The sequence below is a fragment of the Terrapene carolina genome, unplaced genomic scaffold, assembly GCF_002925995.2.
Source record: "Terrapene carolina triunguis isolate 2854851 unplaced genomic scaffold, T_m_triunguis-2.0 Scaffold374, whole genome shotgun sequence".
NCBI classification, from domain to species: Eukaryota; Metazoa; Chordata; order Testudines; family Emydidae; genus Terrapene; species Terrapene triunguis.
In genome coordinates this window covers 12774517-12793636 of record NW_020664725.1, presented here as the reverse complement: position 1 = coordinate 12793636, position 19120 = coordinate 12774517, and the positions used below count along the sequence as shown (strand labels likewise).

General features: G+C 42.8%; 1 protein-coding gene across 1 annotated transcript; it reads right to left on the bottom strand.

Moving 5' to 3' along the window:
- Positions 1–423: 423 nt before the first annotated feature.
- Positions 424–18071, bottom strand: CUNH11orf53 (chromosome unknown C11orf53 homolog). Its single transcript, XM_029912898.1, has 5 exons — positions 17992–18071; positions 14090–14258; positions 2868–2910; positions 1577–1866; positions 424–825 (listed from the first exon to the last, which is right to left on the bottom strand). Exons 1-5 carry the CDS (start codon positions 18069–18071, stop codon positions 424–426), a joined length of 984 nt encoding a protein of 327 aa, XP_029768758.1.
- Positions 18072–19120: the final 1049 nt, after the last annotated feature.

Below are 19120 nucleotides of genomic sequence, written 5' to 3'. Positions count from 1 at the left end.
GGTATCTTTTTGTAGAATCACTTTGTAGAAATCTTCTAAGGTTGTTTAAATAGACACGGTTTATCAGCAACTAAAAAGATGAGGTCCTGTTTCTTAAGGTTGTTTTCCAAACTGGGACTGATCCAAAGACCACTGAAGTCATTGGACTTTTTAAATTGACTTTCCCTGGGCATTGGATTGAGACCATTGTCTACAAGCTACACAGTAACCCTGACAATTATATTGTTAAACAGAGCATTAAGTAGTGTGCTGATTTTAGCAATGAATATTTCCTTTGTCTGAAATTCTTCTTAGCATTTTTGCCTCCAAGTATGTTATCACTGTCCTCCATTTTCAATGATTGACTATAGGGAAATATCCTACAATCAATTCAGCTGTCTGAGTGAAGGTTAATTCTAATTTGTCACCAACTGTGAGCTTTCCTCAATAAGTTCTTCGGCATTCATATGTCCCCCAGACTGGACTCCCGTCTTCTTTTGCCCAAGAGGAGTTGTCATGAAGGGAGGTTGTATCTAAGGGTTCTTCTGATGAGAGGTGGAGCATCTTGGGAGGTAGGTCATTCGCTACAGTCATAAATGGTGAAAAGGAATAGGACGAGGTGGCAGGGTAACTGGGTACGTAGTGGACGTCTTCAAAAGCATGCAAAGGGTAGGACTGGGCTCCTGGGATGGCAGAACCCCAGCTTGAGCTTCTATACTGGGAAGTGCTTCCAGTCTCGTGAGAGGTGAGGCAGCTGGTAGTTGTGGGCAAGGTTTGTAGGGAATCTGAGCACACGGCATCTGATTGGTTGAGGCTGTCGGGCATGCCCTGCTCCCAGGAGTCTCTCTGTTGGAAAGAGGGTGAGGGAGATCTTTGAGAATAATGCCATGTTCCAGAGCAAAAAGACACAAACACCTAATCTACTGGGTCTTCTAGCTTCTGAGTTTACCAGGCTAAGCTATTCCTGCTTTCTAACCTAGGCCCCACACCGCCAGCTCTGTATTGTCCTTAGACACTAGCAGGAGTGTGTAAAAAGTGATTAAGGAAAACAGAGCCAGAATTTATGGCATGAGTAAACTACATTGCACCCAGTTCCAGATCAGACTTGATTGTCTTAGGCCCTGATCCAGCAAAGCACTTTAACTGTAAGCCCACGAGTAGTCCCAGTGAAGTCAATTGAAATTAAGCATATCCGTAAGTGCTCGGCTGGATCAGGGCCTTGGTTATCATTTCAGTGGGGTTTGAAGAGGGAGGGTGGAGCATACAGATTCATACGTGCCATGCAGGAGCTGTGGGTGTGGGACTGAGCTTGGTTCTTGCTCCTTGGGGTGGTAGAGGCAGGAGAACTTTGTGACACTTCCAATCAACTCTCCTCCCACCAACCCACAAGCAAAACTGACAGATCCCAGCGGGACAGCCAGGGAGGCTTCGCTAGGCAGAAGGAGACAGGAAGACAGCAGCATAGGAACTGTCATAATGGATCAGACCAAGGCTCCCTCTGCTCCAGTACCATGCCTCAAGATGTGGTGCACCCTCTACACAATCCAACCCACCATTTAACCCTGGATACTAAATTCCAAGCAGTGCACAGACTCACTATTAAGAAATGTGCTGAATCATTGGGGAAGGGCGGCAGGAGCGGGGGCAGCGAGGAGGTGCTGAAAAGGGAGCTGGTGCTGGGTGTTACGGCAGCGGCGCGATAGTCCTCGGTGAAATAGGGGTCCAGTAGCGGCGGGTACCCTTGAACGGCAGAGGAGTCACACGGAAAGGACTTTGCCCCCAGGGATGAAGCATAAACATCATTTGAAAGCGGCTTAGTGTTGTGGAAATCCAAATCGGACATGAATGATCTCCTAACTCCATAGTAACCAGACATGGCAGTGGAGCCTGCTGGCGAGAAAGATGGAAGTCATACCAATGAAAGGTCATGTCAAAGTCACCAGGCACTGAGTCAAAATTCATTGGGCAAATCAACAGAGCTGAAAACCACACAACTCTCCCCTCCATCTGTAACAAACATCTGCCCACTTCCCAGGGCAGGAGAGAATCCTGTCATTAAACAAGTGTCCCCGCACAGCAGGTTTTACCCCCATGGTCATTACAGGGTCCCTGGTTTTTTTTGCCTTCCTCTGCAGCATGGGGCACGGATCTCAAGCTAGGATCATCTTGGAAGATCTCATCTAATCATTTCCCTGCCATTGCAGGGGGCTCAGGCATTGGTCACACCTCAGTTTCTCCTGTTCTCTGCCTGTGGCACACACCAGTTTAGTCTCCTAGGACTGAAATGCTTTAGTCTATCCCGAATTATGGGGCTCAATATGGTGGTAATTGAGTGAAATGTAATGGCCTGCGATATACAGGAGGTCAGACTAGATTATCTAATGGTCCCTTCTGGCCTTACACTCTATGAAACTACGAAATTATCAAATGACAGCATGGCCTTCCCCTTTCTCTGTCTTGGTGTGTGTTGTACCAGAACTTGACAAACTCTTATTGAAGATCCAGAAACCAGTCTCCCATAGACTCAGGTAAGCCCAATTCAGGTACCAATTAAACCTCAGGAAACCCAGCATTGGCCGATTCAGCAAAGCACAAACGCATGTGTTTAGGTCAATGTCTATTCAGCAAAGTAAACTACAAGACTGGCCTTCCTCTCTCAGAGTTGGTTCTCGTGGTCTCCCTTTCCTTGGGGCTTCAGGGAAGGGATTTAATGTCATTAGGATACCTTTCTGAGTTAACCCTTCAGTGACTCTCCTCTCTGAGTGTTGGGTGGCACCACCACAGTTCTTCGTGGTAGTATTTTCAAGTCCCTTCACAGGAAGAATGAAACTGTAATGGCACTGGATTGCCGACGCTAAAGTCATGTATGATTAAGTGAAAATACTCACCCGACATTTGGACAAATGGAGACGGGGAGGTGCTGGCATTGCCCTAAAAAATAAAGAGACATTGAAAGTGTTTTCTTCTGCAATCCAGAGCGTAAACGTGTAGCTTGGAAGTGGGTTTTGCATCATTTCGATGTAGTTTTGGAATCTCAGTGAAGCTAATAAGAAGGAATTAGGCACAAGATTGCAAGCTCTGGAGAGAGAAAGTAATAGCAGATGGAGGCTAGGAAGAGATTTCAGAGCACTCAGACAAATGCTGATAATGGCAGGAAAATCAAGATAACTGGGCTTGACGCTCCTTTACATTAAAGTTCCTTTACACGGTCAGAGTGGTGTAAAGTGGCCTTCATGTGAGAGTCAGCCCCAAATGATTCAGTGTCCAGGATCCTCTGTGTTAAAAACTGTGCCTGATACTCCATTGCCCTGCACCATGCGCAGTCATATATACCAGTGGAAAGGGGGTATAAAGTGTTATTGTTCTGATTTGTAGCATTTCACACCTACTCTGCACAGGTGTAAATTACTCTATGTGGGCAGTACAAAGGAAAGCCAGGCTCTATATGTGTACCGCACTGGCCAAGTGTGTGTCACGTCCCCCTCTAGTGGCTGGTCTGCTAGTGGATAACAACCAACTGCTGCTACCAGCTAATGGAGTTGCTCAAGGGGTCGAGGTCTGTTGTATCAATTTAGATGGAATATAGGAGCCTAAAAAGTCAAAGTTGTTAACATGCCCCAGTCACTGTCCAACACTAAACAGTTTTAAACAAGGTTCAGGATTTAGCTGGAGCTGATGGAGGTAGCAGCGTCATCTGGGTCCATCTCTGTGGCCCAGTCTGGGCAGGACATCTCTCAGGATCAGGATGCTGTAGGGCCATGGTCCCAGAAGATGGTGGGAGTGGCAGCCATAATGTTGAAGCTCACACCGGTAGCCAATTTTTTCTCCCCAGAGTCTTTCTTTAAGGACCCCAAAAGGGAGTGATGGGCAGAATAGCCTGTCCTGTCATTATTTTGTCCATCAATAGGCCTAATTTCTGGCACACCAATTATGGTTCATTGATTTTTTTGGTCTGATGCTGTCTCGTTTGCCAAGCATGATCTTAAAACAGTCCTTGAATTATATCAGGAGGCCTTTCTGTTTGCACTAATTCAGTCTGTCTCCCTTTTGTAACTTTCCCCATCAACTTTTATTATCATCGGTTATTGTGACACTTTATGAACTTTCACTCGCTTCTCACAGCTGAGCTCACAATTTGGGCAAATTTGTAGGACCAGTTATCCCAACAGGTCTGTGCTTTGGGACTAAGGGTCTGGAGTTCAAACCCCGTTGATGATCTCTGAAGGTGAGTCATTGCACATGCACTGGGTGTTGTCCTGGACAATGAATAGGGGGGAATATTTATGGATTTGCAGCAGAGTTTCCATTGTGTATTCTAATCACACACTCCTTCTACGGAAGTCATTAACAGATCAACCATCTATAGTGCTTGCAACGTGAGCCTGGTCGTTTTTCCAGTTGTACTGTTTCAACTGAGGCAGAATTAACAGGCACCAATATCAGCAAATGGAAGTAAAGGGGGTGGGGGTGGAAGGAGGGGTATAAACTGTGGCAGATTAATCAACAAACATTCGGTTGTGAAAAGCCACAGGATTGATGACATGATAGTCCAGATGCTGTGATTGGATCCACACGGATGAATTCTTACACCTGTGCAGAGTCCCAGTGGGGTTCCATATGAGTGCAGGGATCATCCCACAGGGATCTGACTATAGGATTGGGGCCTATGTGTATATGAATTCAGTTAAAAATCAACCAAGGTAGAGGTCTGTTAACCATGTAACTATCCAATTAACGCAGGCCTGTGTGCTCCCCTCCTGCAGAAAAGTGGGCAGAGGAGAACAAATGGGTGGCAGAGCTCTGTGCATTGCAGCCAGGAGCTCCTCCGCAGCTCGTCACAGAGCATGGGATGACTTAAGTGGGCAGAGAATCTGACCCATGAACTGGGTGTTCACATGCAGGGCCAATGCTTCTTTTTAAATACAGGTTTTAGTTTTTCAAAGAACAGGTAAAATATTGATGCAAATGCACTCCAGAATGCAAAAGTTTTGCAACAGTTATTTTATTTTTCACTAAACATTGTTTGTTTGTTATGCTGGCCATGAGTTTTCGGTGAACATAGAAAGCAAAATACTGAATACCAGTTTTATCATCCAACTGAGAGATTTAGCCATTCTATTAGTATTGTGCTCTGGATCACTATGGATCACTTTGCTCCAGGGGGATCTTGCCTCCTTGGAATCCCAATTCAAATTCCTATGGTCAAATCAGCAGTAAATATACCTTGCTCAGAGCCATTTCTACTGTCATTTCTATGAGTTTAGGAAGCAGCATTTTCTTAGTCTTGCGTTTCCATAAAATATGGCCCAAATGAGAATTGTTTGACCCATGCTCCAGGTATCCCTAAACCTCCAACTGCCAGAAGCTGGGACTGGATGATGGGATGGATCACTCGACATCCCTGTTCTGTTCATTCCCTCTGAAGCATCTGGCACTGGCCACTGTCAGAAGACTGGCTACTGGGCTAGATGGACCTTTGGTCTGACAGAGTTCTCCATTCACTTCTCCGAGATTCTGAACTGGGCCACCTGCTTGGACCCTCTTTGCAAATGAAATGAGTGGCACCTCTGAACACCTAACTACTACTCTTTCAGCGCAGTTGGTACACAATGTTAAACATATATCATCTGGCACTTGAAGTTTAGTGGAGGTCAAGCAAGCCCTGAATAATATTTCATACCTCAGCTCCCCGTTTCAGATTACCTCCAGTGCATCATACGAATGCTGCTACTACAACTGCACGAGCAGATTTCTGCATACCATGTAACAGGCAGCTTTCTCTATATGGAAAAGCTCAGATGCACATCATTGTGAGCACTGACACAAATATTTTGTACTGAGGTCTTTCTCCAAACTTTAAACCCTATTTAAAATAAAACAAAACAAAAACCAACCCTACCAAGAGAGATTTTAACTATTCCACTGCTTTTGACCCTGTAAGGCGGTGCAGTATACAATTTCCAGTTTGCATACTGCAAACAGGAGGTTCCTGCCATGTCAGGCAACCAAATTTAGAGGTTTATATTTGAATTAAATTTGCCAGTGTTAAGACTTCCTTTAGCTAACATGGTAAGTTCACAGCTGCCTATGGGCTCCTCCAAAGATGATAAGAGGTTTGAGGAAAGAGTATTCCACAGGCAGGACGGTGGCAGTTTCATGGTGGAGTATTTTACAGAATGTACCCTACTTGTTCAGGGCTACTTTGGGGATTATATTGAAAACATAGAAAAGAAGTGAATCATCTGTGTTTTTTCTCCTTTTACTGCTCCTACCTAGTCAATCTGGGGTGTTGCTCGTTTTAGACATAAAATACTTTAAATCACAAAGTAAAAGCAATGGCTAGGATGTCAAAAAGAGAGAAATGATTTTAGCTCTGTCCGTTTTTGAGGGGCCCGATTTCTGCCCCTTTAAAGGCTCTGGATTTTCACTAAGTGCTGAGCACCCACCTGTGAAAATCAGCCCCCCTAAAGGGGGTGTGGCTGGGCACCCCAGATCACTAGCCACTTGTGAAAATCCTGGCCAGTGAATCCTGATGAGCTTTGTCAAAGAGAACACACTCTATTATACCAGGTTAGAACTTGACCATGCAGATCTTATTCCGACATCCTACTCTCTGCATGTACGTACCCTGAGTAATCTTTCTCTAGGATATAAAGCCTCCTGCTATAGGCTTAAACTAACATTGAGCTATTGAGGGCAGAGGCAGAAACTTTCCATGGGGTCAGGTTATGCAGGGTTTCTGGCACCTTCCTCTAAAGCAGCTGGTACCAGCCACTGCAGGAGACAAGATAGAGCTCCGGTCTGATTCAGTCTAGCAATTCTTGTTTGTTCTGATATAATCCTACAGAGTTTACTGGGACTGTTCATGTGAGGAAAGATTACTCATGTGAGTAAGGGTGGGTTTAAGGCTAAGGGCCCAGTTGGCAAATGAAATGGAGAGACCAGCATCAGTTTCAGGAGAGTTCTAGCCCAGAAAATGAGGGATACCTTTCCATCAGAATGGGAAAGAGGCAGTAACAGGTAGGGGACAAACGCAGGTGCTGTAGAGACAGTGCTTGGAAGGAACTAAGGGCCAGCCAGGGGTTGGGAGAAGAAAGAGGCAGAGAGAGGCAGGGATAGTTGTAATTTTTTTGTGACTCTTAACTGCCCCCTGCTCCTCTACTGCGTTGCATGGAACAAGACACCGATCCCATGGGGCTAGGACAAGCATGTCTGAGTCACTAGTCAGCAAATGCACACAGTCACTCATCTAGTTATAGCCTAGCCTTCAGCACCAAGCTAGGGTGCTATTAAACATACACGTTTGCCTCAAAACTCCCTCGGATTGCTGCCAATTTAGCAGGAAACCCTGGCCACTAGCTGACGTTTTGTGTTATCTCCTTCACTTCAACAGGTGCCTGACTCTGGATGGTATGTATTTTTTGGCAGGCAGGAAACTTTTTCGAAATCCAAGAGAGCGAGAGAGAGTTCCAGGTTTACTGAGTTCTTGCATTTTAGACAATGCGGTCAAGTTTTATGGTGCAAACAGCAGTCTGCCAGAAACTCCTTTAACTCACGTGATAGCAGTCCTGTCTTTTGTACCATAGGACCCGGATTCAAAACCAGCTCATACCCCATGGTAGGGTTTGTTACCAGGAATGCAACCAGAATTTTGCTAAGGAGGGGGCCCAAGTTACCTGTTTGGCCGCTTCAAATTTGGGTAGCTTTGCGACCCCATGTCCCAACGCCACTCACGCAAATTTGGCCTAGCTCCCCTCCATCATGACGGGGTGGGCAGGCCACATTTGAGTCAGTTGTGTTGCAATTCAGCATATGGAGCTAACACCACTATCTTAAATTTGACCGAGGCTGCCCATCCATCATCTGGTATGGGGGCCTGGGGCCCCAGATTCCCGCTCATTCCACCCTTGTTTGTTACATTTTCACTAGTCAAATGACTGTTTTGCCCTCTTGTACATAAGAAATATAAATAAAAAATGTTTCTACATTAATAAACAAGCACCTTGTAATTTAAGGTGAGAGAGACCTCTGCTAAGCTTTGAATCAGCTGCTTTAAACTGCACTGGGCTGTCATTAGACTACCCACAGCAAGTAGTTTAACATTTAAAAATGCCATTTTACAGAGGCCTTTGAGTAAACGCTGCAAATGCGCTGAGTGGGATGAACACTCAGACATTTCGCATGAGCACTAGGAACTGTAATACGCTGAGAATATTCAGCGTGCTGATACCCTCTGTTACTTTTCTACCTGCCTGGGCTGAGATCTCGCCTCCATTCCTTCATTCCTATGATCTTGATTTAAAAGAAACTCCACACCAGCATGTCCAGCCAAAGCTCAGGGTGCTCTTATACATTCAAGAAAACAATTGGATTAGCGTTACAAAACCGTCCAAAGCAGCTGCACTTCTGCTTCCCACCTGCCCCCCTTATTAGTTAAGCCCCTGTCATGTGACCTATACAGTTTAATACCCCCTTCCTCCCAGGCAGAAGTTCTGTACCACTCTCCACTGCCTCAGCCCTGCAGCAATGGCAGCTTTGCGGAGTGCTTGGGAGGTCAGCAAATGTGGGCTTTGTCACACCTTGAGGGGTGGGGACAGAGTTCCCAGAGAAAGGGACTCTGATAGAGAATGTGCTGATTTTTATATGGTGTGGGGGATACTTGAGGGCCTAGGCTTATCTCCTCTAGGGCAGTATCCTGTGGAGAGAGCGGGTCTCTTGGGGCAGGTGGGCTTAGTACATATTAGTCCTCTGGTCTTTAATGTAAAGCACCTTGGAATATTGGCATATGTGAGCCCTACAGAATTTTTTTATTTTTATAGTTAAAAATCCCCATATGTTGCAGATCATCTCAGCAGACTGATCTCATTGACGGCTCCAGAGATCTGGCAAATAGCACCAATTGCTTAACTTGGTTTTGGATGTTAACTTTCTTGGAATGGGCATTGTAGCATATTCTCCCTGGCAATTAATCAGAACAGACACTGACATATTTGCCTGGGCTTAAACTTTGGATTTCATTCTGTGTTTCCTTATCAAGTGGTGTGTGGCTCAGATTATTTTAAACTCATTAGTCTATTTCCTCCCTGCATTATTTCTTTTCAGCACTGCAGGATTATCATAACTGTACCTTTCACACAGCAGGAGTTAGTATAGATCAGTGAGTCTGTTTAACATCACTGGGGCTATAGTTTGTAAAGCAATTAATAATCTTGGTATGGGCCTTGTTCTCCATTGATTTACATTACTAGGCAATGCTTCCTGTGAGCTGCAAAAGAAAGTGCATAGAGCAATGCTGCTGTTTCAGTTTACCATCATTATTCAGCAACATGACTTGCTTGCATTATGAAACAAGCCACACTCTGTCCACTGAGGGGAGAGCGGAGTGGCGGGGTATGTGTGTGTGAAAGGAGGATCCCAAGCAAATAAATAATAAACAGTCGCACCTTGGTTATGCAAATATATCTGCATGGGCTGATCCTTGGGCCTTCATGGATTTCAGTAGATCCAACCACATGGATCCAGTTGCAGGATTGGGGCCTAATTCAATAACAATGATAGTGATGCTTTCTCCTGCACAGGATCTGGTTGTCCTGCTAACGAGGCAGGTCAGCTCACTGTTCATAAAACCCTCAGCAGAACTTAACAGAGCTGCAAGGCCCTTCTTGCCCTTAGTGGAGCTGGTCAAAAATGCCAACTGTTTCTTCCAAGAAATTTTAAAAAGCGTGATGGGGGGAGTTGGTTTTTTTCCTTCCATAAATTTCTCATGAATTTGTTTTTTCACTGCAAAAATACCCAGAACTGTTTTTCAGACTGAAAACTGTACATTTTTATCTGATTTTTTTTTTTGTGGGGGGTTCGTTGAAAAACCAGAAAATTTCAACTAAAATATACAATTTCAGTGCATTTTATTTTTCATTTAAAATATTTTGATGACAAAACTTCAGCCAGCCCTAGTATTTACCAAATCTCTGCTAGAAGGTCTGTCCTTTGTGGAGGTCCATCTTTGGGTAGCGAGAACATGTATCATGGGAGGCAGTGTTGTCTAGTGGATAGAGTTCTGGACTAGGACTCAGAAGACCTGAATTCTATTCCTGGCTTGCTGAGTGACCTCAGGCAAGTCATTTTATCTCGCTGTGCCTCAGTTTTCCCATCTGTAAAATGAAGACTATGATACTGACCTGTCTTTGTAAAGCACTTGGAAATCTATGGATGAAAAGTGCTATATAAGAACTAGGTGGTATTTATTTACTAGGTGTCCCCCTTTTTCCCCCCAGAGAGGAACACTTCCTCTCTCCGCCTCCTTTCCAGACACCCAGATAGATCAGAGGAAATGGTAACATGGCGCGGCAATTCGTGGGAAATCAAAATGCAAATCCTCTGTATATCATCACAATGCAAATTTATTTTATATCATTTGGAGAATAAAAGACCTACTATTGCAGAATGGTGACAGTTTTAATGTCACTCAACAGACCATTCACCAACCTTTCTGACAATGATCAGGCCAGCCTGGGAGCACACATCTGTGACCATGAGCTTTTGTTGGCTAAGGAAGGGTTTACTGATTTCTGAGCAAAGATCAGATCCATGCAAAGGGTGCAATGTAATTACACTGCATCATAAATATACATTATCGTGCTCACTCACCTGCTGTTCACTCAGACTCCATAATATTATATTATGTTATCTATTTATCTCTTCTCACAGCAATTCTTTTCCAAACAAATCAGAGAATTGTCACAGCGAATACGGAAGTTTGCCCACCGCCATAACTTTTATTGTAAGGAACTAGCTAGAGAGTAATTTTGTATTATCTACATACACAAAAACTGTTCTGCTTTTGCATACAAAACAAACATGGCAAATAAGGCGTGAGGAAACATTTACAATACTGGCCTATCTATCTAGCGTAGGGCTTCCTAGAATACCCACCGCCATAACATCTAAGTACTGAGTAGGGGGCATCTTTATATTCCAGAAAAAAGAACAGGAGTACCTGTGGCACCTTAGAGACTAACAAATTATATTCCAGAGTGAAGAGTGGCTAAAGCATGACGGTCTTGAATCATTGACTGAAGTTTCAGTTGGTTTTTCAAAGCGTTCGTGCCTGCACAAAAGCCATTGTATGAGTTAGGCATAGACAAAAGTGCATGTGCCCAATGCACTTATGCAAGTCAGGCATGCACCAAGGTGTGCTTGCTCTCACACATTGTGGGCCTTTATGTCAAGTCTTATAAGCTGGTATGTTTTGTGTGGCAAATTCTGATTTTAAGTAATTTATGAGCTGAATTTTTGTTTGGTTGTTTGACTTTTGTTTTTTGCCACATGCAGCTAATGGATGCAAATGTGATGGAGAGAAAATTAATTTAAAATCTGTTTTCTGCCTAATTTTGCTAACTGTGAAAACCTGACTCAAATGGCCTGGAAAGGAAAAAAGTTTCAAATGCTCTAAAATGTCCCTCATTCTGCTCCTAATTCCACAAACTGCTTCCTCCGTACCCTGAGAAAATCAAAGGCTCAGTGATTTGATAATACAGTACCATCCTCATCTGTCACAATTATACCCAGCCAGTCAGAGATGAGAAATAATGCCACTTGACTAAGGTGACGAATCACATAACCGTAATAACAAATAGCAAATGCCTCCAGGGAACAGTTTACCATCACAGTCATCATATCAGATGTGATTACAGCTGGAATACTGTGTCCTGTTCTGGAGACTGTGTCATCTCCAAGTTGTCGGTGTCTTTCTGGTAGTTCAAAAAAGAGAAACCAAATTTATCAGAGGCTGGATGATGTGACTTATGGTGAAACATGAAAGTGAGATAAATTTGTGTGGCTAAGAGACTAGCTAGGCTAAGATTTGCAAAGTCACTCAAGGAGCTTTGGGCACTTTGGGTGAAATTCTGGATCCATGGAAGGCAATGGCAAAACTGCCATTGAGTTCTGTGGGGCTAGGACTTCACCCAATGGGAATTAATCATTTTTCAAAATCTCAGCCTAAGTGTGTATCTCTGGGAGGGCAGGAGCTACCTGAAGAATATAAAGTCCAACTATTCCAAGACTCTAAACTCCAAGGCAATTATTTGGGGTTCTGAACAGGGGTATAACTAAGAGTAATTGGATAGAATTAAGAACGGCAAAATGTAGCCTGACATTGTGTTACATTGGCTTAAATTAGTGCCAGAGACTTGGTTGCATGGGATGGTTCCCAGAGTGTATTCTAAAGGGTTAAACACTAAGGGTCTGATGCCGGTTTTATGTCCGTGTAACTGCTGAAGTCAGTGGAGTTAAACTGGCACAAACACATTGTGTCTGAATGGAGAATCTGTCCCTGAGTCTACTGCTGACTTGCGGTGCATGAAATAATGGATCCATGCCCATGTATAATCAGCATGTATAATGGCAGCCCATAAATAATGCATGAGTGACAGTGATTGATAATCACATTTGGAGCATCTTAAGTGTAGCTCTGAATTCATTTTGTTTAAAATGGAAGAAAAATGGAAAAGTCTTTGCAGCAAGAGGTGCTGCATTTGCTTGTGTTACAGATTACTTAGGGTCAGATGCTTAGCTGTGGCAAATTGGCCAAGAGCCACTGAACTCAGTACCTTCAAAGGGGTATTCAAGTGCTTTCTGCCACAGATAACCCTCAAGAAGAATTTTGAAGAGCTCAAGTCCAGGGTATAGAATATGAGGTAGACACTAGTGACTGAATCTCCACTAAGAAGTTATTCAGAAGAGACAGGAGTTTAGTTGGGTTAAGACAGAGTCTGCTGTTTCTTCTAATCAGTTCTTCCCTGATTTGTGGACTTTCTCCTTTAGTAAGTAGAGCCAAGATTATCAGAAGTGATCAGTGAGCTTCTGTTTTTGGGTGCCCAATGTGGGACACCTTAAAAGGGTCTGGTTTTCAGAAAATGCTGAGCAACTACCTTCTGAAAAATCAAGCCCCTTTAAGGCCTCTCAAGCTGGTAATCTCTTCTCCGGAGGTGGTCCAAGCCTGACGACTGCCCCCAGAAACTAAAGACTATCACAAACCTCGCCACTTTCCAGTCCAAATGCAAGGTGCATCTCTTTGACCTTCCCTTCACTGGTATATAAACATATAGCAAAAGGGATATGTAATAACAACAACCAACCAACCAAAACAAAACACTTTTCCCTCTTGGGAGAGGATGAGAGAACAAACCACACCTGGCAGGTGTGTAATCAAGTTGCTCAATGCACTGCTGGAAGGTGCTCAGATAAGCATGGTATAAAAACGTATATAGCATAGCATAGAACAGAACAGAGTGGTCCCCAGCATAGGATGTTCCCTGACTTCCTGAGGGAACCAAGTGTCTTTGCCATAAATCAGGTTAGGAAGGGTAAAAGAAGAGTAATAGGTTGCTTCAGTGCTTTGTCATGTGAGGCTATTCTCAGTTTCTGTAAAATTCAGCAATTTCCAAGCCTATTGCATTACAGCTGCCAGAATTTCCATTGAGAAAGTTAATGCCCCTTTTCTGCCTTTGGATCCTCAGCAAGCTGATTCTCTATCTCTTTCCAGGAATCTCTCTCTCTCTCTCTCTCACTCACACACACACACACACACACACACACACACACACGGCTTGTAGGGCGTATAACATTTGGGGTAGGACATTCATTTTTACCGAGTCAGTTTGGTCAGACATAGATGCTGGTACATTAATCTGTCGTTGAAGGCCATAACATAAGTTTGTGAAAGGCACTGGAAATTTAGTGTTATCAGTTTAGTTAAAGTGGGTGAGATTTGTGCCTCCTCGGATTTAAATCTCTTAGGGTTTCATTGACATGAAAAATTAATTAGAGATTCAGTGATCTTTGGATCCAACCCTAACTGCACAAATATTCCTGCTTTTTGCCCTGACGATGGTGGTTTCTGACATCCCACAGTAGCTCATCTTACGTTAGACTCCTGAAAGATCCTCCTGGCTCTTAATCCTTTGTTTTAAACTCCTATACCAAGAAGGCTGCCTAAGGACAAAACTTTGTGAAGACTTCGGTGTTGCAGGTACATTGTGCTCAGTGCAAATCCTCTTAAAGCAAGAGGATTCTGTACAATGACATTTCTGTTTAAAACACGACTTACACTGAATCGGGAGCCGCTGGTCTGTCTCGATCGTTTTTCGGCAAGGAGATCTTTGACTGTGTGTTTTACTCTCACTCCTTGGTAAACTCGTTTGCCGTAGTCTGTAGGAACTAAACAAAGGGAGCATGTGTGAGTAGAATTCAGCCAGGAAGTAGAATAAATGGAATCGCTTACCAAGGTACGGATAGTCAAATTGTCAAGTGTCTTTAAATCAAGATGGGATGTATGCCTAAAAGATTATTATTTGTATTGCAATAGCGCTTAGGAATCCCACTTGTGGCTCAGGACTCCATTGTGCTAGGGACTGTACAAACACAGAACAAAAAGACAGTCCCTGCCTTATGGTCTTGTTCATTAAGAAGTTACTGGGCGTGATGATGGCCACTGTGCAGTGGGGAAGACGAATTCTCTCTGCTGCGGGAATCAGTGGGTGAAATTCGCTAGCCTGTGTTACGCAAGCGATGACTAGGGGATCATAAGTGAGCCCTTCTGGTCTTACAATTGGTGGTTGAGATTTTCAAAGTTAACTAAGGGGAGTTAGCCATATGGCTTCCATTCATCTCAGTAGGAACTGTCTGGTGAAACTCCCATTCGACTTTGAAAATTGGTAATAAGGTGCTTTGGAAACCTGGGTGTTGATATGTGGCACATACTGTACATTCATACTCCGAGGCAATATTACTGTCAGCGCAACACAGACCCAAAACTCCAAACCCAAATGGCCCAGCTAAAATACATTCTCATTACAATGTTTTTGATTAAATTGTGCTAAACTCTAGATAATGAGGAACTAGTTTCTCAAGCCCACTCTCTGTTTCAGTAGACAGCACGGTCTAGCAGACAAGGAGCTAAGTCAGGAGGCATGGGTTCTCGTTCAAGCACTGCCATTGACTGCTTGTGCAGAAAGCATCTGAAAAGCACCATCCCAATGCAAAGGTAAAATAATTAGTAATTCTAAGTCTCATTTAGGCAGAGCAAATTCCATTAAAACAAAGAGTTGTTCCCTAGGGATGGGCTGTTTGAGAGGTTAAGGAGGTTCCTGTCTCCTAGTCTTGTGCTCAGACTGCTAGTCTTAGCCTTGTCCTTCAATGTCAGAGAGAATCTGCCATCAGAGGAGTCGGCGTGGGCTTCATTCTGCAGCTGCTACACATGGAGAGCTCATTAATTTTCATCTGTCATTTTTGCGGCCTTCATATATAGAGGATGTGGGGTTTTCTAGGGGCAACAAGCTGCGTTTTTTCCATATCCTCATGTAATTTTCTGATGCATCTTTGTTAATACCACTCGCAAAGTGTTACATGTCTGTAAAAGGGTTTAAGGTTGGCTTTTTAAATTATAAATCATGTGGTAATCTCAAGAGTTGCCTCAAACATACTAATTCTGCCTCGATTTCAGACCCTACCCACCAAAATAGATTAAAACACGTTTGCAATCACTAGCCCAAATCACAATGGAATTACAGAACAATGAGACCAAAAAAAAAAAAAAAAAAGTAGGCAGATATATTAAAGAGGTAATAACCTTATTTTTTGCTAACATTCACCAGTGTTTTAACTAAATTTTTACTATCTTCTTACAATGAATAATTGTCATTTACATTCAACAAAATCCAGATAATTTAAAGATCCTGATAACATCAATTAATAGTAACTAATATCTAAAAAGTGTAACCCCCATTGGCAGAGTGGGTACTGTATCCCTCTCTAGTGGCTGGTCCACTAGCGGATAACAGCCTACTACTGCTACCAGTTAACAGTGTTACTCCTTTGGCTCAAGTGGTAGAAGTCTATGCTGTGCAGTATGCTGCCTTGCCTAATGAAAAAGATGGTGTGTTTGGTATATATTTAAGATTCTATTATTAGTTCGTTTAAAAAAAAAAACCAGACCAACACTGGGTGTGAGTTCTGTATACCTGAGAGGGGCCTCAGGGATATTATAGTTGATAGGGTACTGGACTGGGACTTGGGTGACCTGGATTCAATGTTGAGCTCTGCTACTGCCCTGCTGGATGACCAGGGGCAATTCATGTCCCTCCATGTGCATCAGTTTCCCTATTTATAAAATGGGGATGATGAAAATGACCTTTCTTTGTAAAGTGCTTTGCAAGAGAACGATCAAACGTGCTAGATGAGAGCTAAGTAGTATGACTGGCGGGGGAGGAGGGGTTTGTGAGGGTCCCGGGACTCTGGAACTTGTTCCCCACCCTCATTGGTCCAAAACTTGGTGACCTTCTGGGCATGTTGCAAAAGGCATTTATTTGACAGGGTTTCGTGGGGAGGCTGAGGGTGTGTCTCTGGGGGTGGGGCTAACGGGGCATTTTTGCTGCTTTGATTTATCAGCTAGCTGAGTTCATTCATATTTGGGCGGTCACCATTTGAACATTTAAGTTGAAGTGTTTGGGGCACCCAGAGGATTATGTATGGGCGTTTTTTATTGTTCTATAAACCTAAAAGAAATAAATTATGGGCCAGATTCCCCCTGGGTGTAAATCCATGCAACTCCATTAAAGTCAAGGGAGCAACACCAATTTGCAGCCGCAGAGAACTTAGCTTTTTATATTATGTTATTCTTTGGATTGGCAGGTTGTAATTTGGCCCAGCATATCTGATTGGTTAGAAAAGCAAATAATTTCAAGCAAGACTTTTGTACTTAATTACTTGTTTTAATCTGAACCAAACATTTCCCTTGAACAGATCAAGACGAAACAGCAAGTCGACTTGGTAAAAAATAGTCTGTTCTTCAAAGGAACTGAAAGCAGGTGGAAGTGGTAAAATAGTCAGAGACTTTGGGTTAAGTTGGGTAAAGCTGTTCTTTAAGGATGAAATTCGCCCTTGTGCAGAGAGCCAATGCAAGGCCTATGAACCACTTAATAATAATAATTAATTAATAATACCTCGCTCTTATATAGTACTTTTCAGCAGTAGATCTCAGAAAGCTTTACAAAGCAGGGAACTACATTAGCTCCATTTTACAGATGGGGAAACTGAGGCACGGAGAAGCAAAATGACTTGCCCAGGGTTGCTCAGAAGGCCAGTTCCAGAGCTGAGACTAGAACCCAGGGATCCTGAGTCCCAGACCAGTGATTTATCCCCTAGGCAACACTTAAGTCCCAGTGAAGCCTGCACAGGAGGGAATTTGACTCTATGTGAGTTTTGGAGAGGCATATCTGTTTGTTTTTCCCTGAGTACATCTCTGCAAAACTTTCCATTTGTTTGAGTGTTTTGACTGTAAATGAGCCCAGTGATGTAGCAGGGTACAATAATGAAGGTGACTCTTTTATCCTCTCCATTGGAGTCTGTCCATGTAAAGGGCTCACACCTGTGGGAAGCAGTGAGGAGTTTAAAAAAAAAGGCTTTTATTCAAATGTTACAAATGGGAAGTTGATGTTTGAATTAATCCTTTGGAAAACAAAAAGATCTGTGTTTCCGGACAGAAAGCAAACACAAACGTACCAGAGGGGAAGTATCTGATCTCTTTAAAATTCTGATTTACCTTGCTACGTCTATGCTTTTCATCATTCTGACTCACTTTATCATTTTAATACCTACAGTACTGTTATTCACAGGTGTATTTAAACTCATAGAAACTTACATAGGGTGAAATTTGAGGCTTTTGTGGTGTCAGGTCTTTATGTTGGCCATGGGTCACAGAGTGTCTAAAATTCTCTTTGACAGGGCATTGCTTGTATTATTTTGATTATTTATTTTTATTCTAGTAGTGTCTGTGGCCCCGGCCAAGATCGGGGCTGCACTGTGCTAGGTGCTGTACAAACAAAGAATAAGAGTCCAGCCCTGCCCCGAAGAGTTTACTGTGTAAATAGACAAAAGGGGGGAGGGGAAGCAGAGAGGTGAAGTGATGTGCAAAAGGTCACATAGCAGGTCAGAACTGGGAATAGCACTCACATCTTCTGAATCCCCCTCTTCCCACTGACTGAGTCTGACTCATCCACATATTGAGTCTTTCCGTTGACTCCACTAGGCATTGATTCAGGATCCTAGTGAATAGGCTTTTGTTATTTCTGCTATAAACCCCTATTATAAAGGATATTTTTCTGCTGCATTGGTCTGAAGCGCAAATTCTGAGCCTGGGCATCATTCTTTTATTTGCAAATAATTTCTAAAGTGTCTTAGTTCTAATAAAAATATGTTTGGGCTTCTAATCAAGAAGCTATGAAAACAAAGTTCGCTAAAAAAACAAACAAGCAAGCAAAATTTTACATGCATGTCTGTGTGTATACATCTAAAATTGATTGCTTAGGGGTATTTCTAGGAAGTTTAAATATTTAATTTTAAACTTTTGAGTTGTCTAACTTTAAAATAAAACCGCTAATGCATATGATGCATCCACACGACAGATCATACGCCAAGGCAATACAGCAAAAGTGGACGATATATACATAACAGTACTTGCACTTAGAGTTTTCCACCTCTATAAATATGCCTCTAAATGTTAAATGAACAGTTTTTTATTAATAAAATAATTCTAATAGAAGTGCCCAAATAGCATAGTATAGACATATCTTTTTTTGTGACAAATGTCTTCTTTCCTTGAATAGTTTTGATTTTTCATCAGAAAACAAAAAACTCCAAAATTGAATGGTTCTTGGCCAAAAATTCTTGTGGGTTTTTTTTTTTTTGACAAAAAACTTAAATTTTCTGCAGGATCCCTACGTCCCCTTCTCCCCCAATTTTCTAACCAGCTCTACTGTTCAGTCTTTTCCATATCTAATTTCTGTCATTCTTTAAAACACACATAATATTGCATCGAGGGTGTTAAATAAATGAGGCCAAAATACAACAGAAGACTTGGAACCCGATTCTCATTTGCACTAAGTCCTCTTTACACCTCTCCGGCAGTGTACCATGTACACTATCAGAGCTGTGTAAACGGGACTCAGGCCCTACAGGATGTCAGTCTCAGGCTCCAGGTACACCAAGCTAGGTTGGACAGTATCATAAAACTTGTTTAACAAGACAAAAAAAACTGATCCTCAAACTGCAACATATACATAAATGGCAATGATGGGCTAAT